This window comes from Pelodiscus sinensis, chromosome 2, assembly GCF_049634645.1.
Source record: "Pelodiscus sinensis isolate JC-2024 chromosome 2, ASM4963464v1, whole genome shotgun sequence".
NCBI lineage: Eukaryota > Metazoa > Chordata > Testudines > Trionychidae > Pelodiscus > Pelodiscus sinensis.
The window spans coordinates 1,201,585-1,229,494 of NC_134712.1; the positions used below are offsets into that span (position 1 = coordinate 1,201,585).

The 27,910-nt window shown below is 72.9% G+C and overlaps 1 protein-coding gene across 4 annotated transcripts; it reads left to right on the top strand.

Annotated features, from left to right (window-relative positions):
* The first annotated feature begins 1,380 nt into the window (after positions 1-1,380).
* On the top strand, positions 1,381-27,910 carry GPT (glutamic--pyruvic transaminase). 4 transcript variants are annotated; one of them, XM_075919940.1, is made up of 12 exons: positions 1,381-1,410; positions 12,365-12,502; positions 17,154-17,243; positions 17,806-17,914; positions 21,439-21,572; positions 22,562-22,805; positions 23,365-23,444; positions 23,772-23,908; positions 24,794-24,968; positions 25,935-26,090; positions 26,913-27,025; positions 27,316-27,910. In XM_075919940.1, the coding sequence occupies exons 1-12, from the start codon at positions 1,396-1,398 to the stop codon at positions 27,404-27,406; spliced, it is 1,482 nt and encodes a 493-aa protein (XP_075776055.1). In that variant the 5' UTR covers positions 1,381-1,395; the 3' UTR covers positions 27,407-27,910. The 4 variants fall into 4 exon arrangements, with proteins under 4 accessions (XP_075776055.1, XP_075776054.1, XP_075776057.1 ...); XM_075919939.1 differs by lacking the exon at positions 1,381-1,410 and adding an exon at positions 11,604-11,749 and having other exon boundaries at positions 12,365-12,506; positions 27,316-27,909; XM_075919942.1 differs by lacking the exon at positions 1,381-1,410 and adding an exon at positions 11,604-11,749 and having other exon boundaries at positions 27,316-27,909.

The following is a 27,910-nucleotide window of genomic DNA, read 5'->3' on the forward strand; positions in this document are numbered from 1 at the left end:
TGGTTAAAAGACGGGAAACGGGGGAGGAATAAACGGTCAGTTTTCAGCCTGCAGAGCAGCAGTGGGGTCCCCCGACGGGCTGTCCGGGGCCGGCTCCTGATCAACACGTTCCTCAATGATCCGGAAACAGGAGGGTGCTGCTGATACAAAGCCCCTGGGGAGAGTCGTCCAGAGCAGACAGGGACAGGGCGCTCGGAGGCGGGTGCCGGGGTCCAAGATGCGGATAAACGTGAAGTCGAGCGGCTTGGAGGCCAGAATCCCACCGACCCGTCCAGAGCGAAGGGCTGAGTTACTGGCTCAAGGGAGACCGTGGAGTCCTGGTGGCCGGTTTTCTGGAAACCTCCCCGCTGAGTGTGGCCGTCGGACAAGCAAACAAGGCTGGGGCCCACGAGGAAGGGGATCGGACAGGAAATCCGTGGCCCCTCCCGTCTTGAATCCCGTGTGCGGGGGGGGGGGGTTGTGTGTGTGGCCCCATCTCGAAGATGATCTATTGGCTTGGCGAAGGTACAGACAGGCCGGCCAAAGGCGAGTGGATCAGCTCCTGTTGGAGGAGAGATGCCGAAGTCGGGGACTTCTCGGCTTGGCCGAGGATCCGGGGGATCTGAGAGGTGAATTCATGGCGGATCGGTCCAGTGGCTGTTGGCCAGGACGGGCAGGGATGTGAGGCTGGCCGCTGTCTGCCGTAGCTGGGAACAGGCAACGGGGTGGATGATTCCCGGGCTCCCCACCTCGCACAAAGGCCGGTTCTCGGCCCGCTCTCCCCCGGCCTTTCCCAGGCCTGACCTCTGCTTTGTTCCTCTGGCCTCTCCCCCTCGTGCGCCCAAGGCCAGGCTGCCGGCTGGAGAGACTCGCCGGCTCTGGGCGGGGGAGGCCTTTCGCACGGACAGGCCGGAGCCAGGCGGGTGCCCCCAGACTCGGCACGTACGGAAGGAGGGAAAAGCTGGTTCTGTCCTAGCCGGGGCGGGGGGATCAGAGGCTGGAAAGCCCTTTCTGGGCTGGGAGGGTCGCCCTGGCCCCGCAGAGCCGAGCCACTAGCCCAGCGGCTCCCAACCTTTTCCAGATGGGGACCCATGTCGACAATTCAGGAAGACTTGGCGACCCAGGCAATTCAAAAGGGGGCAGAGCCACCTGGGGAGACACTGGGCGACCCTTTGGAAATGTAGATTGGGAAGCTGCTGCCCCCTCTGCCTTGGACAGCCGAGGTGGGGCAGGGATTTCCTGCAGGCCCGGCAGCCCGGACCAGACTCTGGCTAGTGAATCTGGCCCAGGGAGCCAATGGGCAGGGCAGCAAGGACGGGTACGGACCGGTCACCGGCGTTGTGCGCGAGCGACGCTCTGCCTGCCGCTTCTCTCTGCCTTGGCGCCCGGCGAAGGGCAGGCGGCGACCCCCGTGCGATGCCCAGGAGCCAGGTGAGTGACTCCGCCACTGCCTCACTGGTTGGCCTTGGCCCTGTCCCTGCCTCTCTGTGCCTCAGTTTCCTTCGGCATGTGGGAGCCGGTGGCAATGAAGGCCTGAGGCTGGAGTGCTGCCAGGGAAGTGGTGAACGAGACGCTCTAGCCCTGGCTCCCTGAGGCCCCCCCCGGCAAGCGAGGGGTCACGGGAGGGCAGTGCTGCTGGCTCCGGCCCCGTCAGTGCTCTCCGTGTAGGGGGACTGGCTGCGGCCTCCCCCGCTCTCCGGGAAAGCGGCTTCGGTGCCATTCCCGGTGTCCTGCTCAGCCCTCGTCCCGATGGGTGGACCCCGGGAAGGGAGCAGGCACAGCAGGAAGGTCCCTGTGAGTGCTCCCCTGCCTGGGCGCGGGGCCATGACGCGGCAGCCGGCAGCGCGGCTCCGGGGTCCTAGAGCAGCTGCCGGGGCAGGGGGATCCGGGAGAGCCTGACTTGGCTGCACCTGCTCCTCCCGTATCAATCTCCCCCCTTCTGGCCCCCATCCAGCCATGAGGGCCCTGCCCGGGCCGGGGCGCACGAGGGGGGTGCAGATCTGCAGGCGCCAGGCCGCATGTGGACAGGCTGATCCCAGCACCGTGGGGCCGCTCTGCTCCACGAGTGGGGCCCCTGCGCGGCCAGGCCCGGGGGGCTGGCTCTGTCCCCCGCCCCCCCTGCTGGGAGCCTGCCCCTCACTCAGGCTGTGGCTGATGGGGGGCTGAAGGGAGATGCCGGGGGGCTGAGCAGCCCCTGGGAGGGCCAGAAATTCGGGTTCGGGGTCTCGAGTTGGGCACCAAATCTGGAGGCTCCCAAATCAGCGGCCCCAGGTCAGACCTCTGCCCCAGAGAGCGAGCTGGGGCCAGCCCCCCGGCGCGTGGCTGAGCGCTCCCGGCTGGGTGCGGCCCACGTGGGGCTCACGCAGGGGGGGCTGCTCCGGCCCTGTGTGCCCAGTGGGGGGGTCTGACTTCAGGGCCTTGCTCAGGGTGTGTGTGTGGGGGGGGTTGCCTGGGTCCCCCCCGAGTTGTGTGCATGGGGGGAGGGGCTGGCGCTGCCCGTTGGCTCCGTGTCCTGGTACGTGCCCCAGGCCAGCTCTCACTTGTGGCCCAAGGCTGGGAGCCTGCGAGAGCCGGGACCCTGCTCTGGGGGGGCAGGGAGGTGGAGAGACCCCACCCGAGAGGAAGTGCTTTCCCCAGAACCCCCCTTCTAATCCTGGCACCTTAACCCCCAGGATCCCATACCCTGCCCCCCAGAACCCCCTTTTTATCCTGGTGCCCTGCCCCCCTCCAGAACCCCCCCAGATTCCATACCCTGCCCCCAGAACCTCCTTCTTATCCTGGTATCCTGCCCCCTCCAGAACCCCCCCAGATCCCATACTCTGCCCCCCAGAACCCCCTTTTTATCCTGGTGCCCTGCCCCCCTCCAGAACCCCCCCAGATTCCATACCCTGCCCCCAGAACCTCCTTCTTATCCTGGTGTCCTGCCCCCTCCAGAACCCCCCAGATCCCATACCCTGCCCCCCAGAACCCCCTTTTTATCCTGGTGCCCTGCCCCCTCCAGAACCCCCCCCAGATCCCATACCCTGCCCCCCAGAACCCCCTTCTTATCCTGGTGCCCTGCCCCCTCCAGAACCCCCCCAGATCCCATACCCTGCCCCCCAGAACCCCCTTCTTATCCTGGTGCCCTGCCCCCTCCAGAACCCCCCCAGATTCCATACCCTGCCCCCAGAACCTCCTTCTTATCCTGGTATCCTGCCCCCTCCAGAACCCCCCCCAGATCCCGGTACCCTGCCCCCCAGAACCCCCTTCTTATTCTGGTATCCTGCCCCCTCCAGAACCCCCCCAGATCCCGGTACCCTGCCCCCCAGAACCCCCTTTTTATCCTGGTGTCCTGCCCCCTCCAGAACCCCCCCAGATCCCATACCTTGCCCCCCAGAACCCCCTTCTTATCCTGGTGCCCTGCCCCCCCGGAATCCCCCCCCAGATCCCGGTACCCTGCCCCCCTGCCTTTCCCTTTCCCCCCCAGAGCTGCCCAGGGGCTCGGTTCTTGCTCCTGTAGCCAGGCTGGGCTCGGGGTGCCCCGCTCCCCTCCTGCCCCCCTGGCAGAGACCGGTGCCCTGGGGCGGGGCAGGAGCCGAGCCGCCCCATTCAGCCTGGCCCCTGCATCAGACCGACGCTCCCGCCTCCCTCGGGGGGGCCAGGCTGGCAGGGCCCCTGGGGCAGAGCCAGGCGCGGGGGGGGGGCGGCTGCTGACGATGCTCATCTCCTGCCTGAGCGGGTCTGGCTCCGCCGAGGGTCCAAACTCCGCTGGTGCCGGGGGGAGGGGCGGGATTCCCAGGATCTGCGCTCACCGGGCGGGGGGGGGGCATTAGCCAGGGGGTGCCCCCCCTCCCTGCACGCTGCTGAAAGTGAAAGCAGAACCACCCTGCCCCCACCCCGCGGTGACACCCCCCTCGGTGTCCCCAGTCGTGGGGGGGGCAGACTCTGTACCCCCGCCCCCTCCAGCATGTGCCTTGCGACTCCAGCTGCCCCGGTCGGGGCCGGCCCCTCGCCCTCAGACAGCGCGTGGGGGGAGCCGGCCCCTCCCTCGTCCGCCGGACTTTGCTGGGGAAGCCCCCGACGCCCCTGCCCTGGGCACAGCCCCCCCCAGGCGCAGGGGTCCCAGCCAGGCCTGGGGGACCCCCACACCCGGTGACACGGCCCCTCCGGGGGACACCAATCACCTGCCCCCCGCCCCAGCGGCCTGGCCGGCACGGGCTAAGCGGCCTGGCTCTGCAGCCCAAAGGCCGGGGCGCCCGGCTGCACCCACGTGCCCAGAGCGGGGTGGGCAGGGACGGCTGGTGGGGGGCGCCCAGGGGGGCAGGTGTCCGGGGACAGGCGGGGGGGGATCTGGGGGCTGCATCTCCCACCAGCTGCTGCTGTCTGAGCAGGGCCCCACCCCCCTCCCCCCACTGCCCCAGCGGTCCCCATGGGGCTGGACCTACAAGCTGGGCCTGGCTCCTCCTGGCACGTGGCTGGCCGCTGACCCCCTGCCCGGCGGGCACCAGGTCAAGCCCGGGAGTGACATGCCCAGGACAGGGTCGCCTATGGGGCTGGTGGGTTCTAACAGCCCCTCCCTCCTAGCAGGGGTGGGGGGTCTTTGGGCAGGACCCCCCCATGCTAACAGCCACCCCAGCTGGCCCTGGCTACAGGCTGTGCCCTGGCCACGGCTGGCAGCTGGTGATGTTCACCCGGCACTGGGCCCACCCCGGGAGCGGAGGACGAGGGCCCGACCATGAAGCTGCCCCTCAAGCCATCAGGGCTGGCTCCCAGTGGCCATCACGGCCAGACACGGGACAGGCCCAGCGTCCCCAGCCCCGCAGGCCAGAGGGGGTCTGGCTCCGGGCGTGGGAGCAAGCTGAGGAAATGTCCTGCCTGCCTGGAAGAGGTGGGGGAAACTGAGGCACAGAGCCTGGGCCAGGCCTGTGTCTCAAAGGGCGGGTGCTGGGGGCTCTCGCATGTCAGCCGCGGTGGGGGGGGTCCCGGCGGAGGCACCCCCCAATCAGTGCATATGCAGAACGACTCCGGTCCAGCGGCACCGGGCTGGCTACGCGCCCCCATCCCGGCTCGAGGGCAAGCCCTGGGCAGTCGCCTCAGTGGGGGGCCCGGGCACCCCCTGGCCTCGCCGGGGCAGCCTGCTGTGGGCTCCCTTGCCAGGGGCTCAGCTGAAGGGACGCTGGCCCCATGCGGGGAGGCTGCAGGCGGGCGGGAGGAGGGGCTGGCGGGGCCGACCCGGCTCCCTTTACAGGCTGCGAGCTGGCTCGGCTGCCCCGCAGGCAGCTGCTCCCTAGAAGGCCACGCAGCTGCCGTAGCGCCCGCCCAGCGAGGCCCCCACCCCGGGCCGGCTGCCCCCCATCTGCGCGGGATCCTGCGCTGGGTGCAGGAAAGAGCCATCCACCGAGGTCAGTGACAGCCCCGAGGGGCAGCCCCGGCACCTCCCTCTGCTCCCTGCACCCAGCACAGCGAGGGAGGGTCCCCTGGGGTCACTGGGGGCTGCACCCTGCAGATGGGCCCCCAGGGAGCTGCATTCAGGGACCTGGCTTTATGCCCCGGTGCCTTGCCCCTCCAGTGGGCCCCTCCAGGGTAGCTCCCGGGGCAGGGCACAGGGGCACCGGCTGGTAAGGCCCCGGCCCCGCGCCAAGCTGCTCCCACGGAGGCCAGCCACCTGGGTGGGACAGGCGGCCCGTCTCTGCTCCCCAGGACGGCCCCTCCCCACGCTGCGCCCACAGGGCTGGGTCCGGCCTCCGCGGGCCTTGGCTCCGTTCCATCCCTGCAGCCCCTGGACCCTCGGCTCGGGGGCAAGGCCCGGCGGGACAGAGCCTCCCGGCTGCAACGCCTCGTGCTAGCAAAGAACCCCGGGGCGGGCGGGGCCCTCGAGCCACCGAGTCCAGCCCCCTGCCAAGGCAGGACCAGCCCGACTCCATCAGCCCCGCCAGGGCTCTGTCCAGCTGGGACTGAAACACCCCAGGGACGGAGATTCCACCCCCCAGGGAACCCGGCCCAGCGCCTCCGTTTGTCCTAATCGCCCACCTAGACTCCCCCGCTGCAACCTGAGCCCGTTGCTCCTTGTTCTGCCCCCACTAAGAACAGCCCTCTCCAGCCTTTCTTACCCCCCGCCATGCAGGGAGTTGCAGGCTGCTCTCAAATCCCCCCTCCCTCTTCTCTGCTGCAGACTGAACAAGCCCAAATCCCTCAGCCTCTCCTCATAGGTCGTGTGCTCCAGCCCCCGAATCAGTTTGGTCGCCCTCCGCTGGCCCCTCTCCAATGCGCCCACGTCCTTCCTGTAGTGGGGTCCCAGAACTGGACACAAGACCCCAGCTGTGGCCGCCCCAGAGCCGAATGAAGGGGAATGACGACACCTCTGGGCGGCGCTCCGGCTGATGCGCTAGCGCCCGCTTGTGCCACGCTGGGGCATAGAGAACCAACACTGGCTGCCAGGGCAGAGCCCCCGAGAGCCCCCTCGCCCTCAGCACAGCGGATCCTCGCCGCCCCCACCCTGCTCTCGGGGGCCTGGGACGCTGGCGCCGCTGCTGGGGGTCTCTGCACAGACTCCCGTGTGGGGCAGCCCAGCTCTGCACCCTGCTCCCCGCCAGCGGCAGATCCAGCCGTGTTGGGTACAGGCGACCGATAGCTCTGGGACCCCAAGTCTCCTTCGCCAAACCTCTCCAGGTCCCTGCGAACGCCTGCTGAGCCCTGAACACAGGGCTGGGGCTTGGGATCTTCCCACCCTGAGCAATGGCCGGGTGTCCGGCCGCGGTGCTGGGCCCTGCCCCGTCCTGTCCCCCTGCGCCGGTTCTCTGCCTCCCCCTGTGTCCGGCCACCGTGCTGGGCCCTGCCCCGTCCTGTCCCCCTGCGCCGGTTCTCTGCCTCCCCCTGTGTCCGGCCACCGTGCTGGGCCCTGCCCCGTCCTGTCCCCCTGCGCCGGTTCTCTGCCTCCCCCCCGTGTCCAGCCAGGGTGCCGGGCCCTGCCCCGTCCTGTCCCCCTGCGCTGGTTCTCTGCCTCCCCCCGTGTCCAGCCAGGGTGCCGGGCCCTGCTCCGTCCTGTCCCCCCTGCGCCGGTTCTCTGCCTCCCCCCGTGTCCGGCCGTGGTGCCGGGCCCTGCCCCGTCCTGTCCCCCCTGCGCCGGTTCTCTGTCTCCCCCCGTGTCCGGCCGTGGTGCTGGGCCCTGCCCCGTCCTGTCCCCCTGCGCCGGTTCTCTGCCTCCCCCTGTGTCTGGCCACCGCGCTGGGCCCTGCCCCGTCCTGTCCCCCTGCATCCGTTCTCTGCCTCCCCCCGTATCCAGCCAGGGGGCCGGGCCCTGCCCCGTCCTGTCCCCCTGCGCCGGTTCTCTGCCTCCCCCTGTGTCCAGCCGTGGTGCCGGGCCCTGCCCCGTCCTGTCCCCCTGCGCCGGTTCTCTGCCTCCCCCCGTGTCCAGCTGTGGGGCCGGGCCCTGCCCCGTCCTGTCCCCCTGCGCCGGTTCTCTGCCTCCCCCTGTGTCCAGCCAGGGTGCCGGGCCCTGCCCCGTCCTGTCCCCCTGCACCGGTTCTCTGCCTCCCCCTGTGTCCAGCCAGGGTGCCGGGCCCTGCCCCGTCCTGTCCCCCCTGCGCCGGTTCTCTGCCTCCCCCTGTGTCCGGCCGCGGTGCCAGGCCCTGCCCCGTCCTGTCCCCCCTGCGCCGGTTCTCTGCCTCCCCCTGTGTCCGGCCACTGCGCTGGGCCCTGCCCCGTCCTGTCCCCCTGCGCCGGTTCTCTGCCTCCCCCTGTGTCCGGCCGCGGTGCCAGGCCCTGCCCCGTCCTGTCCCCCCGCGCCGGTTCTCTGCCTCCCCCTGTGTCCGGCCGCGGTGCCAGGCCCTGCCCCGTCCTGTCCCCCTGCGCCGGTTCTCTGCCTCCCCGTGTCCGGCCACGGTGCTGAGCCCTGCCTTGTCCTGTCCCCCCTGCGCCGGTTCTCTGCCTCCCCCTGTGTCCGGCCACCGCGCTGGGCCCTGCCCCGTCCTGTCCCCCCTGCGCCGGTTCTCTGCCCCCCCCCCCCGTATCCGGCCGTGGTGCTGAGCCCTGCCCCACCCCCCTGCGCCGGTTCTCTGCCCCCCCCCCGTATCCGGCCGTGGTGCTGAGCCCTGCCCCACCCCCCTGCGCCGGTTCTCTGCCCCCCCCCCCGTATCCGGCCGTGGTGCTGAGCCCTGCCCCACCCCCCCTGCGCCGGTTCTCTGCCCCCCCCCCCCCCGTATCCGGCCGTGGTGCTGGGCCCTGCCTTGTCCTGTCCCCCCTGCGCCGGTTCTCTGCCCCCCCCCGTATCCGGCCGTGGTGCTGAGCCCTGCCCTGTCCTGTCCCCCTGCGCCGGTTCTCTGCTCTCACAGGGTATCTGCCCCCTCTTGCCACAGCACCTGGGCAGCGTCATTCCTGGGGATTGCGTCAGTTTCGGGGGAGGGGCGGGTCTGCGTGTTTGGGGCCAGGGGCGCCGAGGGGTCCCGGGGGAGGGGCAGGTGCTGGCGCTGCGGGTGCTGGCTGCTCCCGCCTTGTGCTGACAGGTCCCCCGCTGCTGAGGCTCCGGTTCCCTCCCAGCCCGGCTCCGAGAGGGTGGGGCAGGGACCTTCCCCCCTGGCCTGAGGCCCACGGCAGGCGGGGCCCAGCAGCCTGCATGCAGCCTATCGGGCCCCCCCCAGGCCGGCACAGCCTCCAGCTGGCTCAGCGCCCAAGGCTGCTAATCGGAGCCAGGTCCGGGTGGGTGTGTCACGGTTCTGCCGGTGCCTCTCCCTCTTGAACCCTCCAGTGCTGGGGGGAGGGGACACGCGGCGGGATCCAGGGGCGTCTGGCCTGGGCACCCCCCTGTGCTGGGAACGTTTGAGCCAGTCCCCTTCTCTTTGGGGTGGTAGCCTGAGCGTGGCCTCGGTGAGGCCTGGTGCCTTGGCGCGCCCTGGGGAACGGGCTGGTGGAGCCACGCGGGGAGATGGCGCCAGGCCGTGGCAGTGGCCGTCCCCTGCAGACTCACCCCCACTCTGAGCTGCTGGGCCGGGGCACTGGGGAGCTGCCGAACTCTCCCAGCTCTGGAGAGGGACCTTCCTCGTGTGTAACTGGCTCCGCCGCTCTGCCAAGGGCTCCCCGAGGGCAGGCGCCAGCCACGGGAAACCCCCCGGGTGCCACCTGCTGGGAACAGGGCTCAGGCTGGGCTTGAACCAGTGACCTCACCGGGCACCCGTGCAGGCGGCATGGCGGGAGCCGGGAGCTGATTTCGAGAGACACCCCGACACCGTGCACACGTGGCCTCCGGGAGCGTTAGGCGGGCCCAGCGGGCAGCAGGGGGCGCTGTGCTGCAGGGGCGGGAGTGGAGGGTCCGCAGGGGGCGCTCTCCTGGGCCGGCCGGGTTGGCCCCGGTGGCACACTAGGGGGCGCTGTGCTGCGGGCAGGGCCACCTCTGCAGTGCTGCCCCCTGGTGGCCAGGAGGGACCCCAGCGTACATTGGCGGGCGGCCAGGATCCCCCTGATTTTGGCAGGAGGCAGGATTCTCCCTTTCCTCTCCTGCAGCGCGCCGGGCGTCCTGCTTGCTGGGGGCTGCGGTGCTCCCCCCCAGCAGGGGCTGCAGGCAGCTCTCGTGGGCAAGGCTCAGGAGTGAGCAGGATGGGGGGCTGGCCACTAGGAACTAGTCCTGGCTCTGCCACTGGCTCCCCGAGGCACCTTGGGCAAGTCACGGCCTCAATTTGAGCCTCAGTTTCCCCATTGGTGAACAGGGCCCATCCTGCTCTCCCCAGGGGACTGGGGGATTTCTGTGTTGAGATGCCTGGGGGGCAGACGTTCTGCTGCCCCCCTGCCCGGTTCCCCACAGCACAGCCCCAGCTTGTGCCGGGGGGCGGTGGGAAGGGCCATGGCTGCCCCCAGCCCAGCGGAGGTTCACGCTAGTCGCTCCCTGTCCCAGCTTGTTCAGCTGTGCTTGGCTGCCGTGCTCCACCCCAGAACTGGCTGATTTCAGCCGCGGGGCGGAAGGGAGCCCGCTCCACCGCTCGCAAAGCAGAGCCCCCTGGGGCAACAGTCGCCCTGGCAACGGGGGGGGGGGTTGCTCCCTGGCAGACACTGGCTTCCAACCCCAGGACCCTTGGCACTGGCGCTGGGGCCCAGCCGTGCCCTGGCTGACGGGCCGGGGCCTGTTTCCTGGGGCCAGCCCGGTGGGCCTGGGCAAGAGCCAGCCAGAGCCACCGCCCCCAAACTGAGCCCCCTTTGCTGCTGGCTGAGTTGGGAGACACCCCCCCCCCCGCGCTGACCCCAGATGCTGGCCAGCCGGTTCGGGTTATTTCCAGCTCAGCCGGCTCAGCTGAAAACTCCGGCCCGGTCGGCACCACGTGGCCTGTCAAACCTGCCCCTGCCCCCAGGCCTGGGCAGATGTGAAACCCACGATTCTCTGCCCTGCCCACAGCTGGCCCCTTGCCCCACGCCCTGGGGCCCTGCCTGGGCGGGCTCCATCTGGCTGGGCCTGCCAGGGGTGCGAGAGGAGAGCGCCCCATCCCCTTGGCGCCCCAGCTGCCATGCCCCCTTCGCCCCATAGCGTCCGCACCCCTCTGCCCCACTCCCAGCGCCCTGTTCTGGGGTGGAGCAGCTCCCCACCCCCCGTGGATCGCAGGATGCTGGGTGGCTCCATGCCCAGAGCTGGGCGCCAGTGATGTTCTCCAGCTGGCTCCATGGGCAACGCAAGTGGGGTTGGAGGGGGCCTGAACACGGCTGAGCACCGGTTGCCGTGGTCAGAGGGTGCAGCCTGGTGCAGGCGAGCCCAGCTGGGTGCCCGGGCTCAGAGCTGGTCAGTGCCCATGTGAGCCAGGCGTTATCCCCCTCCCCCGGCTCCCGGTTCATCCTGGAAATGGCTTACAAACTCCACACGTGCTGCCTCACTGGGTGAGCACTGTAGCAAACTTCTACTGTGTGTCAGAAGCCCTATACTGCCAGCAGGTCACGGAGATTCTCTACACCACGTGGCAGGGCAAGCTGGCATGCAGCGTGCTTCTGTAGAGGGCACTGGGCCGGTGAATCACCTGGCCACCTCTGGGCCCCAGCACAGTCACCCCACACAGCACAGCACCCTTTACTGCCACCCTGGGTCGCACCCTTTACTGCGGCCCAGAGAACAGTGCCCCCTACTGCCTGGTAGGACTCCCCTGTGGCTGCAGGGGCAATCAGGGAGGCCTGCCAGCCGGCCCTCCCCACCCCGTGCAACGTGGCTCCTCGCGCCCTTGGCTGGCGTGGGCCGAGAACCAGTTCCCCAGCTTCGCCGCTTTGTGCGCAGCGCGAGGCTCATTCCTGCCTCGCTGCCCTGACATGCCCCGGAACACGATACGGTGGCCACGGCTGCCTGGGCTGCGCTGGGGGGGCTTGGTGTCCCCCACCTGCCCCCCAGTGGGGCCTCCTGAGACGAGACCACCCCCCAGATGTGACGGGCCACATCCCGGAGTAGAAATGCCCCTGGGGCGTGTAGCTCTGCAGCCTGCCCCCTGCCCGCTCCTGGATGGATTCAGGACCCCCCGTGTGTCCTAGGCCCTGTACTGCCTGCAGCTAGCGGGGATTCTCCTGGAGCTCCAGTAGCCGGAGCCCGACTAGATACAGGGGCCTCCAGGCTCTCCTCCGGCTGGGGGGACCCCTCCCCCCAGGAAAGGGGGAGGGGCCGGGGGCTCGCTGCCATGGAGCCAAGCGGGCTGGCGTCCCGGCAGGCTCGCGTGTGTCTCTTTCACTCTCCTCCCCGGCCCGGCCTGTCTCCTCCCCCCGCCCCCCCCCCTGCCCCTTCTGCCCCGCTCTTAAAGAGCCGCGGCGCCGGCCGGCTCGCTGCAGCGCTGCACCCGGGGTACGAGTCGCCCCGCGGGGCGGAGGGGCCGGGGAGGGGGAAAAGGGGGGGCAGGGAGCGAGGCGGGGAGGGGGAGGGGAGCCAGACCCCGATCCCGTCCCCTGGTCAGTTTCCTCCCCGCGCCCCGCGCCCCGCGCCCCGGCTCTCAGCGCCCCGCGCCCCGGCTCTCAGCGCCCCGCGCCCCGGCTCTCAGCTCCCTCTCGCCCCGGCTCTCAGCGCCCCGCGCCCCCGGTTCTCAGCGCCCCGCGCCCCGGCTCTCAGCGCCCCGCGCCCCGGTTCTCAGCTCCCCGCGCCCCGGCTCTCAGCGCCCCGCGCCCCCGGTTCTCAGCGCCCCGCGCCCCGGCTCTCAGCGCCCCGCGCCCCCGGTTCTCAGCTCCCCGCGCCCCGGCTCTCAGCGCCCCGCGCCCCCGGTTCTCAGCGCCCCGCGCCCCGGCTCTCAGCGCCCCGCGCCCCCGGCTCTCAGCGCCCCGCGCCCCGGCTCTCAGCGCCCCGCGCCCCCGGCTCTCAGCGCCCCGCGCCCCGGCTCTCAGCGCCCCGCGCCCCGGCTCTCAGCTCCCCGCGCCCCCGGTTCTCAGCGCCCCGCGCCCCGGCTCTCAGCTCCCTCTCGCCCCGCAGAGCCGGCGGGATGGCGGAGAACGGGCTGCGGGGCAAGGTGCTGACCCGGGACTCCATGAACCCCTGCGTGAAGCGGGTGGAGTACGCGGTGCGGGGCCCCATCCTGGCCCGCGCCCTGGAGCTGGAGGAGGAGCTGAGGCAGGTAAGGGCCGAGCCGCGCCGGGGGGCACCGGGCCGGCCCCTCGGGGCAGGGACCCGCCGCGGCTTGGGCAGCGCCGGGCGCGTCCTGGGCCCTGGGACGCTGCTGGAATAACAGGGTCGTGAGATCCCCTCCGCGGGCACCGGGCACCGCAGCGGGCAGGTCTGGCAGCAGTGCCCCCCTGTCCCTCTGGCCCCCCAGTGCATGGGCACCCTGTCCCTGTGCCCCCCGTCCCCTGTGCCCCCCAGTGCATGGGCACCCTGTCCCTCTGGCCCCCCAGTGCATGGGCACCCTGTCCCTGTGCCCCCCGTCCCCTGTGCCCCCCAGTGCATGGGCACCCTGTCCCTGTGCCCCCCGTCCCCTGTGCCCCCCAGTGCATGGGCACCCTGTCCCTGTGCCCCCCGTCCCCTGTGCCCCCCAGTGCATGGGCACCCTGTCCCTGTGCCCCCCGTCCCCTGTGCCCCCCAGTGCATGGGCACCCTGTCCCTCTGGCCCCCCGTCCCTCTGGCCCCCCAGTGCATGGGCACCCTGTCCCTCTGGCCCCCCACAGCTTCCCTCTGTGCCCCCCCTACCCTCTGTGCCCCCCTGTCCCTGTGCCCCCCAGTGCATGGGCACCCTGTCCCTGTGCCCCCGTCTCTATGCCCCCCAGTGCATGGGCACCCTGTCCCTGTGCCCTCCGTCCCCTGTGCCCCCCGTCCCCTGTGCCCCCCAGTGCATGGGCACCCCGTCCCTCTGCCCCCCCAGTGCATGGGCATCCTGTCCCTGTGCCCCCCGTCCCTGTGCCCCTCAGTGCATGGGCACCCTGTCCCTGTGCCCCCCGGTCCCTGTGGCCCCCCCGTGCATGGGCACCCTGTCCCTGTGCCCCCCCAGTGCATGGGCACCCTGTCCCTGTGCCCCCCCCAGTGCATGGGCACCCTGCCCCCTGTGTCCCAAGTGCATGGGAATTCTGCCACCCAGTGCAGTGTCATCCCCCCCTCCTGGGTCCAATCCTGAACCTGTCAACCCCCAGCTCCTCTTGAAGCGTCTCTGGGGTCCGGGCCCTGGGGTCGGCTGAGAACAGCATCAGGCGCCTGGGGCACTGGCCCCGTCCCGTCCCTGGTGCAGTGTGTAACCGGCTGAGGGCAGGAGGGCACCCGCTGTCATTGCTCCCCTGAGAATTTGCACCAGGAAGTACAAGGTCCTGAGCAAACATCTGGGAGCAGCCTGGGACAGGAATGACGGGGGCGGGGGAACGTCCCGGAGCCCTGTGCAGCCCGTCAGTGCACCTGAAATGCAGCCGCTTCTGGGGGCAAGGGGCAGCGTGCGGGAGGCCGGGCCGCAGCAGGAAGGGGAGAGGAGTGTCCTTGAGGCACAGCGGAGGGAGGACAGGAGAGGCGAGCGACTCCTAAGTTCAGCTTTGCTAGGGCTGCTGCCTGGAAACCCCCGCTCCTGGGGCAACAGGGCCAGGCAGGAGCACAAGGGTCACGGCTGGCTCCTCCCGACCGCTAGTCCTGCAGTGGGGCAATAGATCCTGTAGGGGGCCCTTCTGAGCCCCTCTGACTCCTGCAGCACAGCGCCCCCTGGTGCCACACTGGAGAGCACTGGCTGCCAGGGGAGAGCGCCCCCTACTGAGCCCATGCCCCATGCCCTGCAGCGCCCCCTGATGCCACACTGGAGAGCACTGGCTGCCAGGGGAGAGCGCCCCCTACTGAGCCCATGCCCCATGCCCTGCAGCGCCCCCTGGCACAGGGCTGGGGGCTGACGAGCCGCGTGTAACCCCTCTGCCCCGGCTGAGACAACCACGCCCAAGTGAATCTGTGGGCACGGAGGGCCCCCGGGATCCCTGAGCCGCATGCAGCAAGAGCTGGCTCTGGATTCGAACCCTCTTGCCCTGCTACTTAGCTAGAGGAGAATCTCCTTGAGCTGGGAGCAGTGCGGGGCCTAGGACACACAGCTGGGCAGTGCTGTGGCCATGCAGGGGAGGGCAGTGGGTGTAGGGCGTGTGACTGTCCCCTGCCCGGTGCCTGCTGCGTGTTGCCCGGGAGCAGAGGCTGTGCCCGCCCTCGCGGCAGTGGCATGGTGCCACCTGGCCTGTCTCACTGCCGGCCTCCCATCAACCACCATAAGCGTCCCCAGCGCGGCCCCCAGCCCTGGCCTGGCCTGGGTCCAGCTGGCTCGGCTTGCACCACGGCCCATCACGGAGCCCCCGTCCCAGGCCCATGTCTGCACACACAGGCCTGCCCAGGCATCCCTGAGGGCCCCAGCCGGCCCCATCCCAGCCTGACCATGGGGGCACCGGGCCCTGGGAGGGGCAGGGCAGAGGGCAGCATAGAAGGGGCGAGGCCTGCCCCATGGCAGGCGAATTGGGGTGTGGGGGGAGGGGGAGGCATAGGCTAGGGCCAGGTCTGCTCTGGGCCAGGGCTCCGGGGAAGGGGGAAGGGAGCTGCTTGGCCCTGGGCTGCGCTGGCAGGTCTCTGGGGGGACTGGCCAGCCCCATCCCTCCCTGGTCCGGGCGGCCTGGCTGGTGTCCCTTGGAGAGGCCGCCAACGCCCGGGCTGAAGGGGCTGGGGCTGGGGCTGGCTCGGCTGCGGCTCCGTCAGCTCCAGGGCAGGGTCGCAGCCTCGGCTCAGACACCCAGAGGGCGGCACGATGGGCCCAGGCGAGCCAAGGCCAGAGCCATTGGCTGGCCTGCGCGCAGGTGGCACATGCGTGTGAGCATCATTACCAGGGGTTCTCGCACATGCATGTCGGCCCACAGCCGTGCACACGCATGAGGCCTGGTTGGTCTCCTCCCGCCGGGGGCAGGGTTCTCGCACACGCGTGTCAGCACACAGCCATGCACACGCATGAGGCCTGGTCAGGTTCCTCCCTTCAGGGGCAGGGTTCTCGCACACGCGTGTCGGCACACAGCCATGCACACGCATGAGGCCTGGTCGGTCTCCTCCCGCCGGGGGCAGGGTTCTCACACACGCATGTCGGCACACAGCCATGCACACGCATGAGGCCTGGTCGGTCTCCTCCCGCCAGGGGCAGGGTTCTCGCACACGCATGTCGGCACACAGCCATGCACACGCATGAGGCCTGGTCGGTCTCCTCCCGCCAGGGGCAGGGTTCTCGCACACGCATGTCGGCACACAGCCATGCACACGCATGAGGCCTGGTCGGTCTCCTCCCGCCGGGGGCAGGGGTCTCACACACGCGTGTCGGCACACAGCCATGCACACGCATGAGGCCTGGTCGGTCTCCTCCCGCCAGGGGCAGGGGTCTCACACACGCGTGTCGGCACACAGCCATGCACACGCATGAGGCCTGGTCGGTCTCCTCCCTCCAAGGCAGGGTTCTCGCACACGTGTGTCGGCACACAGCCGTGCACACGCATGAGGCCTGGTCGGTCTCCTCCCGCCGGGGGCAGGGGTCTCGCACACGCATGTCGGCACACAGCCATGCACACGCATGAGGCCTGGTCGGTCTCCTCCCGCCAGGGGCAGGGTTCTCACACACGCATGTCGGCACACAGCCGTGCACATGCATGAGGCCTGGTCGGTCTCCTCCCGCCGGGGCAGGGGTCTGTGCGGGGGCACTGGGCCGGGTGCTGCCGGGTCTGGACTGCGTGTCCCTCGCTGCGGGTTCCCCGCGGGTCAGGGCAGGGTGGGCAGGTGGAACGGGGCGAAGTCCCGGGGGCGGGCGGGTGGGCGGTGGCTGCCTGCGTCACTGCACTTTCCCCAGCTGATCCCGGAGCAGAGGGCAGCGTCCCAGGCTCGCCCTGACGCAGGACGTCTCGCCTCCGAGACGCGCCAGCCGGAGGGCACTGACCGCGCTGCCTGCATGCCTGTGGCGGCCTGGGCGGGCAGCCAGGCCGGTGCCGCCCAGCCCCACCCACAGGGGGCGCTGTGGGGCGCGGGGGCAGGAGCCTGGCTGGCAGGGGCCCAGCATGAGGGCAGCTCCGGGGCGGGGGTGCCGGTGGCAGGCCTCTCGAGGGCGGCAGGAAACAGCCAGCCCAGAGCCTCGCTCAGAGCCCGTCACTGGGTGCTGCTGGCTGGGCGGGGTGAGCTCGGCCCTGCACTACGGCCCTTCTGGGGTACCAAGGCCCCAGGGGGCGCCGGGCTGCCAGGAGGGGGGATCAGTAGGGGGCGCCAGGGGGTGCTGTGCTGCACGGTGGGGGAAGTACGGGGCGCTAGGGTGCGCTGGGCTCCTAGGGGAATCAGTAGGGGGCGCCAGGGGGCGCCGGGCTGCCAGGAGGGGGGATCAGTAGGGGGCGACAGGGGTACTGGGCTGACAGATGGGGGATCAGTAGGGGGCGCCAGGGGGCGCTGTGCTGCACGGTGGGGGAAGTACGGGGCGCTAGGGGGCGCTGGGCTGCTAGGGGAATCAGTAGGGGGCGCCAGGGGGCGCTGTGCTGCTGGGGGGCAGTAGGGGGCGCCAGGGGGCGCTGTGCTGCAGGGTGGGGGCAGTAGGGGGCGCCAGGGGGCGCTGTGCTGCTGGGGGGCAGTAGGGGGCGCCAGGGGGCGCTGTGCTGCTGGGGGGCAGTAGGGGGCACCGGGGGCGCTGTGCTGCCAGGCAGGGGCGATGGGGCAGGACCGGTGCTTGCCCCGCTGGGCACAGGCTGGGCGTTGCAGGTGGCGGGTGCCGCTTTCCTGGGGGGCTCCGTCATCCCGCCCCCTCCTCCCGCAGGGCGTGAAGAAGCCTTTCACTGAGGTGATCAAAGCCAACATCGGCGATGCCCACGCCATGGGCCAGCGCCCCGTCACCTTCCTGCGCCAGGTACCTCGCCCCCCCATCTGGGTGCGGGCATCAGGTTTTGGGGGGGCCCCTGCAGCCCTGGGGGAGCTGGGAGGAGCCTGTCTGGGGGCGGGTGATACGGCCCAGCCGTGCGGCCAGCGTCCCACTGCCCTTGGGTGGGGACACTGAGGCACGGGGCAGAAGGGACGTGTCTGAGCTTGGCACTGGCAGAGGGGTTTGCTCGACGGCCTTAGCTGAGCACCAGCTGGCGCTTTGCCCCCGCTCTAGCGGGTCCTGCTCTGAGGTCCCAGGTCCGTGCTGGCCCCACCCGTCCCTGCTCTGACCATTGGCCGGCGCTGCTTATGCAGGGGCAGTGCCCAGACAATGGGGGGTGGGGCGAAGGGCTCAGGAACCTGCGGAACTCCCCGCTTCAGGAGCCGGCTGCTGAGATGGCCGAGAGCTCAAGGCCCACCCCCCTCACACAGAGGCGGGGGGCTGCTGTTGGGCCCCAAGTTCCCTGGGAGGCAGGGAGGGCTCCCGGGGGTGGGGGCGCCGACGCGGGGCCAGGGTGGCGTGTGGAGCAAGCGAGGTTTGTGCCCCACAGGTCAGTGCCCTCTGCCTCTACCCCGAGCTGCTGAACGACCCGCTCTTCCCCGCCGACGCCAGGCAGCGAGCGCACAGACTGCTGGCAGGGTGCGGGGGGCAGAGTGCCGGTGAGTGTCCCCCTGGCACCCAGCCCGCTCTGGGAAGCCACCCTCCTGCCCCCGGCCCCCCTCCCCAGCCCGCTGCCCCCAGCCCCCCTCCCCCAGCCCGCTGCCCCCGGGAACTCACCCTCCTGCCCCGGCCCCCTCCCCAGCCCGCTGCCCCTGGGAGCCCACCCTCCTGCCCCCGGGCCCCCTCCCCCGCCCGCTGCCCCCGGGAACCCACCCTCCTGCCCCCGGCCCCCTCCCCAGCCCGCTGCCCCCGGGAACCCACCCTCCTGCCCCCAGCCCCCTCCCCAGCCCGCTGCCCCCGGGAAGCCACCCTCCTGCCCCCGGCCCCCCTCCCCAGCCCGCTGCCCCCGGGAACTCACCCTCCTGCCCCGGCCCCCTCCCCAGCCCGCTGCCCCCGGGAACTCACCCTCCTGCCCCGGCCCCCTCCCCAGCCCGCTGCCCCCGGGAACCCACCCTCCTGCCCCCAGCCCCCTCCCCAGCCCGCTGCCCCCGGGAACCCACCCTCCTGCCCCCAGCCCCCTCCCCAGCCCGCTGCCCCCGGGAAGCCACCCTCCTGCCCCCGGCCCCCCTCCCCAGCCCGCTGCCCCCGGGAACTCACCCTCCTGCCCCGGCCCCCTCCCCAGCCCGCTGCCCCCGGGAACTCACCCTCCTGCCCCGGCCCCCTCCCCAGCCCGCTGCCCCCGGGAACCCACCCTCCTGCCCCCAGCCCCCTCCCCAGCCCGCTGCCCCCGGGAACCCACCCTCCTGCCCCAGCCCCCCTCCCCAGCCCACTGCCCCCGGCCCCCCTCCCCAGCCCGCTGCCCCCGGGAACTCACCCTCCTGCCCCCGGCCCCCCTCCCCAGCCCGCTGCCCCCGGGAAGCCACCCTCCTGCCCCCGGCCCCCCTCCCCAGCCCGCTGCCCCCGGGAACCCACCCTCCTGCCCCCGGCCCCCCTCCCCAGCCCGCTGCCCCCGGCCCCCCTCCCCAGCCCGCTGCCCCCGGGAACTCACCCTCCTGCCCCCGGCCCCCCTCCCCAGCCCGCTGCCCCCGGGAAGCCACCCTCCTGCCCCCGGCCCCCCTCCCCAGCCCGCTGCCCCCAGCCCCCCTCCCCAGCCCGCTGCCTCCGGGAACCCACCCTCCTGCCCCCGGCCCCCCTCCCCAGCCCGCTGCCCCCAGCCCCCCTCCCCAGCCCGCTGCCCCCGGGAACCCACCCTCCTGCCCCCGGGCCCCCTCCCCCGCCCGCTGCCCCCGGGAACCCACCCTCCTGCCCCCAGCCCCCTCCCCAGCCCGCTGCCCCCGGGAACTCACCCTCCTGCCCCGGCCCCCTCCCCAGCCCGCTGCCCCCGGGAACCCACCCTCCTGCCCCCAGCCCCCTCCCCAGCCCGCTGCCCCCGGGAACCCACCCTCCTGCCCCCGGCCCCCCTCCCCAGCCCGCTGCCCCCGGGAACTCACCCTCCTGCCCCGGCCCCCTCCCCAGCCTGCTGCCCCCGGGAACCCACCCTCCTGCCCCGGCCCCCCTCCCCAGCCCGCTGCCCCCGGGAACTCACCCTCCTGCCCCGGCCCCCTCCCCAGCCTGCTGCCCCCGGGAACCCACCCTCCTGCCCCGGCCCCCCTCCCCAGCCTGCTGCCCCCGGGAACCCACCCTCCTGCCCCGGCCCCCCTCCCCAGCCTGCTGCCCCCGGGAACCCACCCTCCTGCCCCCGGCCCCCCTCCCCAGCCCGCTGCCCCCGGGAACCCACCCTCCTGCCCCCGGTCCCCCTCCCCAGCCCGCTGCCCCCGGGAACCCACCCTCCTGCCCCCGGCCCCCCTCCCCAGCCCGCTGCCCCCGGGAACCCACCCTCCTGCCCCCGGCCCCCCTCCCCAGCCCACTGCCCCCGGGAACCCACCCTCCTGCCCCCGGCCCCCCTCCCCAGCCCGCTGCCCCCGGGAACCCACCCTCCTGCCCCAGCCCCCCTCCCCAGCCCACTGCCCCCCTGGAACCCACCCTCCTGCCCCCGGCCCCCTCCCCAGCCCGCTGCCCCCGGGAACCCACCCTCCTGCCCCCGGCCCCCCTGGAACCCACCCTCCTGCCCCCGGGCCCCCTCCCCAGCCCGCTGCCCCCGGGAACCCACCCTCCTGCCCCAGCCCCCCTCCCCAGCCCACTGCCCCCCTGGAACCCACCCTCCTGCCCCCGGCCCCCTCCCCAGCCCGCTGCCCCCGGGAACCCACCCTCCTGCCCCCGGCCCCCCTGGAACCCACCCTCCTGCCCCCGGGCCCCTCCCCAGCCTGCTGCCCCCGGGAACCCACCCTCCTGCCCCGGCCCCCCTCCCCAGCCCGCTGCCCCCGGGAACCCACCCTCCTGTCCCCGGCCCCCCTGGAACCCACCCTCCTGCCCCCGGGCCCCCTCCCCAGCCCGCTGCCCCTGGGAACCCACCCTCCTGCCCCCGGCCCCCCTGGAACCCACCCTCCTGCCCCCGGGCCCCCTCCCCAGCCCGCTGCCCCTGGGAACCCACCCTCCTGCCCCCGGCCCCCCTGGAACCCACCCTCCTGCCCCCGGCCCCCCTGGAACCCACCCTCCTGCCCCCGGCCTCCCTCCCCAGCCCGCTGCCCCCGGGAAGCCACCCTCCTGCCCCCGGCCTCCCTCCCCAGCCCGCTGCCCCCGGGAACCCACCCTCCTGCCCCCGGGCCCCTCCCCAGCCCGCTGCCCCCGGGAAGCCACCCTCCTGCCCCCGGCCCCCCTCCCCAGCCCGCTGCCCCTGGGAACCCACCCTCCTGCCCCCGGGCCCCTCCCCAGCCCGCTGCCCCCGGGAACCCACCCTCCTGCCCCCGGCCCCCCTCCCCAGCCCGCTGCCCCCGGAAACCCACCCTCCTGCCCCCGGCCTCCCTCCCCAGCCCGCTGCCCCCGGGAACCCACCCTCCTGCCCCCGGCCCCCCTCCCCAGCCCGCTGCCCCCGGGAACCCATCCTGCTGCCCCCGGCCCCCCTCCCTAGCCCGCTGCCCCCGGGAACCCACCCTCCTGCCCCCGGCCCCCTCCCCAGCCCGCTGCCCCTGGGTTCCCACCCTCCTGCCCCCGGCCCCCCTCCCCAGCCCACTGCCCCCGGGAACCCACCCTCCTGCCCCCGGCCCCCCTCCCCAGCCCGCTGCCCCCGGGAACCCACCCTCCTGCCCCCGGCCCCCCTCCCCAGCCCGCTGCCCCCGGGAACCCACCCTCCTGCCCCCGGCCCCCCTCCCCAGCCCGCTGCCCCCGGGAACCCACCATCCTGCCCCGGCCCCCTCCCCAGCCCACTGCCCCCGGGAACCCACCCTCCTGCCCCCGGCCCCCCTGGAACCCACCCTGCTGTCCCAGCCCCCCTGCCTGCTACCCTGGCCCTGCAGCCCCGTGTGCTGCCCCCCCCCCCCGCCCAGCTTGGTGCCCGGCTCCCCCTCTGGGGCTCTGGGGAGGGGGTTGGCGCTCAGGCAGGGTGCCTGGGTCGCCCTGCGGGGGGGGGGGAAGCTGACAGCGCTGGCCCCCCTGGCGGCCCAGAGTCACCCCAGCCCCCGGCCCAGCTCGCTCTGTCTCCCGCCAGGGGCCTACACGGCCAGCCCCGGCATCGAGCTCATCCGCCAGGACGTGGCGCGTTACATCGAGCGGCGGGACGGGGGCGTCCCCGCCAACCCGGACAACATCTACCTGTCCACGGGGGCCAGTGACGCCATCATGGTACGGCCCCCCCCAGCAACCGGCGCCCCGAGGGGTACCAGTGAGCTGGGCGGGGGGGGCCCAGGGCTGTGGGGGGCAGGGCTGTGGGGGGCAGGGGCTGGTGCCAGGGCTGAGGGTCACCGGCAGGGCTGTAGGGGGGGGAGCCCAGGGCTGTAGGGGGGGCAGGGCTGGCCTGGCAGGGGCTGGTGCCAGGACTGAGGGGCACCGGCAGGGCTGTGGGGGGGGGGCAGGGCTGTGGGGGGCAGGGCTGGCCTGGCAGGGGCTGGTGCCAGGGCTGAGGGGCACCGGCAGGGCTGTGGGGGGGGGGGAGCCCAGGGCTGTAGGGGGGGCAGGGCTGTGGGGGGCAGGGCTGGCCTGGCAGGGGCTGGTGCCAGGACTGAGGGGCACCGGCAGGGCTGTGGGGAGGGAGCCCAGGGCTGTAGGGGGCAGGGCTGGCCTGGCAGGGGCTGGTGCCAGGGCTGAGGGGCACCGGCAGGGCTGTGGGGGGGGGGCAGGGCTGTGGGGGGCAGGGCTGGCCTGGCAGGGGCTGGTGCCAGGGCTGAGGGGCACCGGCAGAGCAGGCCGAGGACTGTTCCCACGGGGATCCTTATTCCCCGGGCCCCGAGCTCTCGGTGCCCCCGGCCCCGGGAATCACTGGCCTCTCGCCTGCTGCCGACTGGCCGATGCCCGGAGCCCCCCTGCCCCTCCCCCTCCCCCCTGCTCTGGGGCCCGGGCTGCCCGGCTGGCAGCGCTCTCAGCGCACCCCTGTGGGCTGGGACCCGGCTCCCAGGCCAGCGTTGCCTGGCGCTCGGCCAGCCTCACAAAGGGCCCTTTGTGCTGGGCCTGGCACAGGGCTGGCAGCCCTCTGGGAACGCACAGGCTGGCACGGCGCGGGGGGGCAGCGAGGGGGGATGGGGCAGAGGGGCGCCGGTGTCCCCGGGGGGATGCTCCAGGGGTGTGCGGAGGGGCCCAGCGCGTCCTGCCCCTGCCCACCCCGCCTGTCTCGCCAGACCCTGCTGAAGATGCTGGTGTCGGGCGAGGGCCGGTGGCGGACGGGCGTGCTGATCCCCATCCCCCAGTACCCGCTCTACTCGGCTGCCCTGGCCGAGCTGGACGCCGTGCAGGTCAACTACTACCTGGAGGAGGAGCGGTGCTGGGCGCTGGACTGCGGGGAGCTGCGGCGGGCGCTGCGCCAGGCCCGGGAGCACTGCCAGCCCCGCGTGCTCTGCATCATCAACCCCGGGAACCCCACCGGTACCACGCGCCATCCAGGGCAGGCGGGCGGGGGCCACGGGGCCGCTTCCCTCTGGGGGCGCCAGCTCCTAGTCCTCCGCAGGGCTGGGGGGGGGGAGTCCCTCAGGGACCCCGAAGGGTAAGGAGGCGGCAGGGCCCGTCGCAGGGAGCAGGGCCCAGACCCCGTCGCTGCCCCCCAGGCCGGCCCAGACTCACCCCCACGCGCGGCAGCGCCTCCCAGCCCTGCCTCTGTTCCCTTTTCCGGGCAAGAGGGGTCCCCTGGTCGCCCCACTCCTGGGCGCGGGTCAGAGAAAGCATCAGCCATTGGGGCCACGGGGGGATTAGCCCCGTCCAGGACGGTGCTGGTGCAGTGCCAGGGGAAACTGAGGCACGCACATGGGATTACCACAGTAGAAGTCACACAGCGCATGACCAAGTGAACAGAGCAAATTCGACCCCCTCCCCGACTTCATCACAAGGGGGCAGGCTGGGGGGGATGGGGCGGGGCGGCTGAGGGGCAGGTGGCGCTGGCTGGGGCAGGGTGGCCCACAGCTCTGATGGGCCTGTCCCACACCCACAGGCCAGGTCCAGAGCCGCCAATGCATCGAGGACGTCATCAAGTTTGCGTGGGAGGAGCAACTCTTCCTGATGGCCGACGAGGTGAGGGCCAGAGCCGGCTCCTGGCCCCTGCTGCCTGCCCCACGGCCGGGCTGCCCCTGGGGGAGGGGTGAGCTTCTCTCCAGGGCAGCCAGCCTTGCCCCCCCGCCAGTGGCGCTGCCCGCGCCCAGGGGTGCCAGCGGGTCCCCGTGGCTGGTGGCCCTGGCGTGGCCCGTAGGGGTGGCCGTGTCCCTGGGGGGTTCCAGCATCTCCCGACAGCGTCCTAATGCAGGCTCCAGGGGCTCCCAGGCGAGGCCGGGGGGTGGCCGCCTGGCCCGTGGGCTCAGCCGTGGGCCCGGCGGGCGCCCTGACCCCCTCGCCCCGCCCCAGGTCTATCAGGACAACGTCTACGCCGAGGGCTCCGCGTTCCACTCCTTCAAGAAGGTCCTTTCGGAGCTGGGCCCCCCGTACTCCAGCGAGGTGGAGCTGGCCTCCTTCCACTCCATCTCCAAGGGCTTCATGGGCGAGTGAGTGAGCCGCCCCCCACGGCCTTCCCGGGCGCCCCCAGGGGCTGCCCCACTCCAGCCGCAGCGATGAGAGGCGGGGCGCCCAGCTTGGCCTCGGGGGCGGGCAGGAGGCCGGGGGTCGCCCGTCTGCCCCATGGCCGCGCCGTGACCCCAAGGCCGGCCAGGGCGGGGAACAGGCAGCCCCCCGAGGCAGCTGCTCCGGCCCGGCCCAGGACCCTCTGTGCACCCCGGCCTCCCCTGGAGCTGAGCCCAGCTGCGCTGCTCACAGACCCCCCCGGCCTCCATGGCGTGGGGCTCCCACAAGCGAGGCAGCCCAACAGCCCCAGTCCCAGAGACCTCCCCCGCAGGGGGGCAGGGAGACACAGACCCCAGAGCACCGGGGCCAAGGCTGGGAATCACAGGGTGCTTATGGGGACAGGAGCCAGGCCCCACCCCGGGGGTCCCATAGGGAGGGGGAGCCAAGCCCTGTCCCCGGGGGGGGTCGCAGAGAAAGGGGGAGCTAGGCCCCTCCCCCAGGCATCCCCTAGGGAACGGAAACGAGGCCTCCCCCCCCCCAGGGGTCCCTAGGGAAGGAGAACAAGGCCCCGCCCCCAGGGGAGCCAGGCCCCGCCCCCAAGGACCACTCTGGAAGGAGAACAAGGCCCCGCCCCCAGGGGAGCCAGGCCCCACCCCCAAGGACCACTCTGGAAGGAGAACAAGGCCCCGCCCCCAGGGGAGCCAGGCCCCGCCCCCAAGGACCACTCTGGAAGGAGAACAAGGCCCCGCCCCCAGGGGAGCCAGGCCCCGCCCCCAAGGACCACTCTGGAAGGAGAACAAGGCCCCGCCCCCAGGGGAGCCAGGCCCCGCCCCCCGTGGGAGCCGCCTCTATCTCCCCCTGTGCCCCAGGTGCGGGTTCCGCGGGGGGTACATGGAGGTGGTGAACATGGACCCGGCGGTGCAGCAGCAGCTCTCCAAGCTGGTGTCGGTGCGGCTGTGCCCCCCCGTGCCCGGGCAGGTGCTGCTGGACGTCGTCGTGAACCCGCCCGCGCCGGGCGAGCCCTCCTACCACAGCTTCAGCCAGGCAAGTGGGGGGGGGAGTGGCCCTGATCCCGGCCACCAGCCCCACCCCTCCCCCACACCAGCCCCACGGGTATCTCCCCCCGTGCCCGCCTGCTGCCCCCGCACTGGCCCCCCCAGCCCCATGGGCATCTCCCCCCGCACCGGCCCCCCCAGCCCTAAGGGCATCTCCCCCCGCGCCCGCCTGCTGCCCCTGCACTGGCCCCCCCAGCCCTATGGGCATCTCCCCCCGCACCGGCCCCCCCAGCCCTATGGGCATCTCCCCCCGCGCCCGCCTGCTGCCCCTGCACTGGCCCCCCCAGCCCCACGGGCATCTCCCCCCGCACCGGCCCCCCCAGCCCTATGGGCATCTCCCCCCGCGCCCGCCTGCTGCCCCCGCACTGGCCCCCCCAGCCCCACGGGCATCTCCCCCCGCGCCCACCTGCTGCCCCCGCACTGGCCCCCCCCAGCCCTATGGGCATCTCCCCCCGCACCCACCTGCTGCCCCTGCACTGGCCCCCCCAGCCCCACGGGCATCTCCCCCCGCGCCCACCTGCTGCCCCCACACTGGCCCCCCCAGCCCTATGGGCATCTCCCCCCGCGCCCGCCTGCTGCCCCTGCACTGGCCCCCCCAGCCCCACGGGCATCTCCCCCCGCGCCCACCTGCTGCCCCCGCACTGGCCCCCCCAGCCCTATGGGCATCTCCCCCCGCACCCACCTGCTGCCCCCGCACTGGCCCCCCCAGCCCCACGGGCATCTCCCCCCGCACTGGCCCCCCCCCAGCCCTATGGGCATCTCCCCCCGCACTGGCCCCCCCAGCCCCATGGGCATCTCCCCCCACGCCCACCTGCTGCCCCCGCACCATGGAAGACCCTGTGCCCCCCTCCATCTCCCTATGGCCCTGACACCTGCCCCCAGGCCCTGCTATACCCGGTGCCTGTCCCCGGCCTGCACCCCTCAGTCTGTGGGTGTCTCCCTCGGGCGCTCCCAGGAGAGACAGGCGATCCTGAGTGACCTGGCCCACAAAGCCCGGCTGACCCAGGAGATCTTCAGCCAGGTGCCCGGGATCCGCTGTAACCCCGTGCAGGGCGCCATGTACGCCTTCCCCAGGATCCAGCTCCCAGCCAGAGCTGTGCTGGAGGCCCAGGTGAGAGCCGGGCACGGGGCAGCTGGGGTGGGGGCGGAGAGCAGGGCCGGGGAGGGCCGGGCACGGGGAGCAGGTCTGGGGAGGGCTGGGCACGGGGTAGCTGGGGGTGGGGGCGGGGAGCAGGGCCGGGGAGGGCCGGGCATGGGGAGCAGGTCTGGGGAGGGCCGGGCACGGGGAGCAGGTCTGGGGAGGGCCGGGCACGGGGTAGCTGGGGGTGGGGGCGGAGAGCAGGGCCGGGGAGGGCTGGGCACGGGGAGCAGGGCCGGGGAGGGCCGGGCACGGGGCAGCCTGGGGTGGGGGCGGGAAGCAGGGCCGGGGAGGGCCGGGCACAGGGCAGCCTGGGGTGGGGGCGGGGAGCAGGGCCGGGGAGGGCCGGGCACGGGGCAGCCTGGGGTGGGGGCGGGGAGCAGGTCTGGGGAGGGCCGGGCACGGGGCAGCCGGGGGTGGGGGCGGGGAGCAGGGCCGGGGAGGGCCGGGCACGGGGCAGCCTGGGGTGGGGGCGGGGAGCAGGTCTGGGGAGGGCCGGGCACAGGGCAGCCAGGGGTGGGGGCGGGGAGCAGGGCCGGGGAGGGCCGGGCACGGGGCAGCCTGGGGTGGGGGCGGGGAGCAGGTCTGGGGAGGGCCGGGCACAGGGCAGCCTGGGGTGGGGGCGGGGAGCAGGTCTGGGGAGGGCCGGGCACGGGGCAGCCGGGGGTGGGGGCGGGGAGCAGGGCCGGGGAGGGCCGGGCACGGGGCAGCCTGGGGTGGGGTGAGGGTGGGGAGCCGGGCACACAGTGGGCATCTCTCCTCCCGTCCCCTGAACCCAGCTCTTGCTGCCCCCAGGCCCGGGGCCTTGCCCCAGACATGTTCTTCTGCCTCCAGCTGCTGGAGGAGACGGGCATCTGCGTGGTGCCAGGCAGCGGGTTCGGGCAGCGAGAGGGCACCTATCACTTCAGGTGAGGGCTCCGACTGCGCTCCAGGCACCCGCCAGCCAGCACCCCCACCCGGCAGCGTGCCCCCCCACTCCTGACAGCCACCCCCCTGCCCAGCCCTCTGCCCCTCAAACCCCCACCCCACGTGCCCACCACATGCCCCACAACCCTGCCCCTCGGCAGCCCTTCCCCTTTCTCTTGTGCCCAGCTCTGCTGGGGGGGGGCGGCTCCATGGGCCCCTGGCACTGGGGCTTGGGCACTGGCCGGCTGGGCTCCGCCGGGTGCCCAGGCTGAGGGTCTCTCTCTGCCCGCAGAATGACCATCCTCCCACCGGCGGAGAAGCTGCAGATCCTGCTGAAGAAGCTCAGTCAATTTTATGTCAAATTCACCCAGGAATATTCCTAATCTGCTGCCGGGGCAGCCGCCAGCCCTGCCCTGCCCGTCCAGCCCTGCCCTGCCCGTCCAGCCCTGCCCTGCCCGTCCAGCCGGTCCAGCCCTGCCCATCCAGCCCTGCCCGTCCATCCAGTGCCCACCGGTGCCTCCACCGGCTCCACCCCCCTCCACTGCCTTTGGGCCGGTGCCAGGTGCCCGCCAGCTCCCACATAGGAGCCCTCTGTGACGCCGTGGGCTGTGATACGCTCTGGTCGGGCAGGCTGGGCGCTCCCTGCTCGCTAGACTTGGGCTGTGGGTGACCCCAACGGCCTGCGTCTGGGAGCACTGCCCAGCGGGCCCAGGTTTCCTGGGGCTTAATCCCCGACCTTGTAGTCACTAGGGGCAGGAGTGAGGGTGTCCCCACGCCGAGGTGCTCTCTTTACACCGCAGGCCTTCTTGGCCCAGTGATCACTTCATACGGTTCAAAGCAAATACAATTTATTAAACACCAACGGATTAAAGAGAATAGAATAAGAA

Excerpts from the sequence above, each read along its gene's own strand:
- GPT (XM_075919940.1), top strand. Across the intron at positions 22,806-23,364 it reads CAACCCCGGGAACCCCACCG|GCCAGGTCCAGAGCCGCCAA; the intron begins GTACCACGCGCC and ends CCACACCCACAG. Across the intron at positions 26,091-26,912 it reads GAGCTGTGCTGGAGGCCCAG|GCCCGGGGCCTTGCCCCAGA; the intron begins GTGAGAGCCGGG and ends TGCTGCCCCCAG.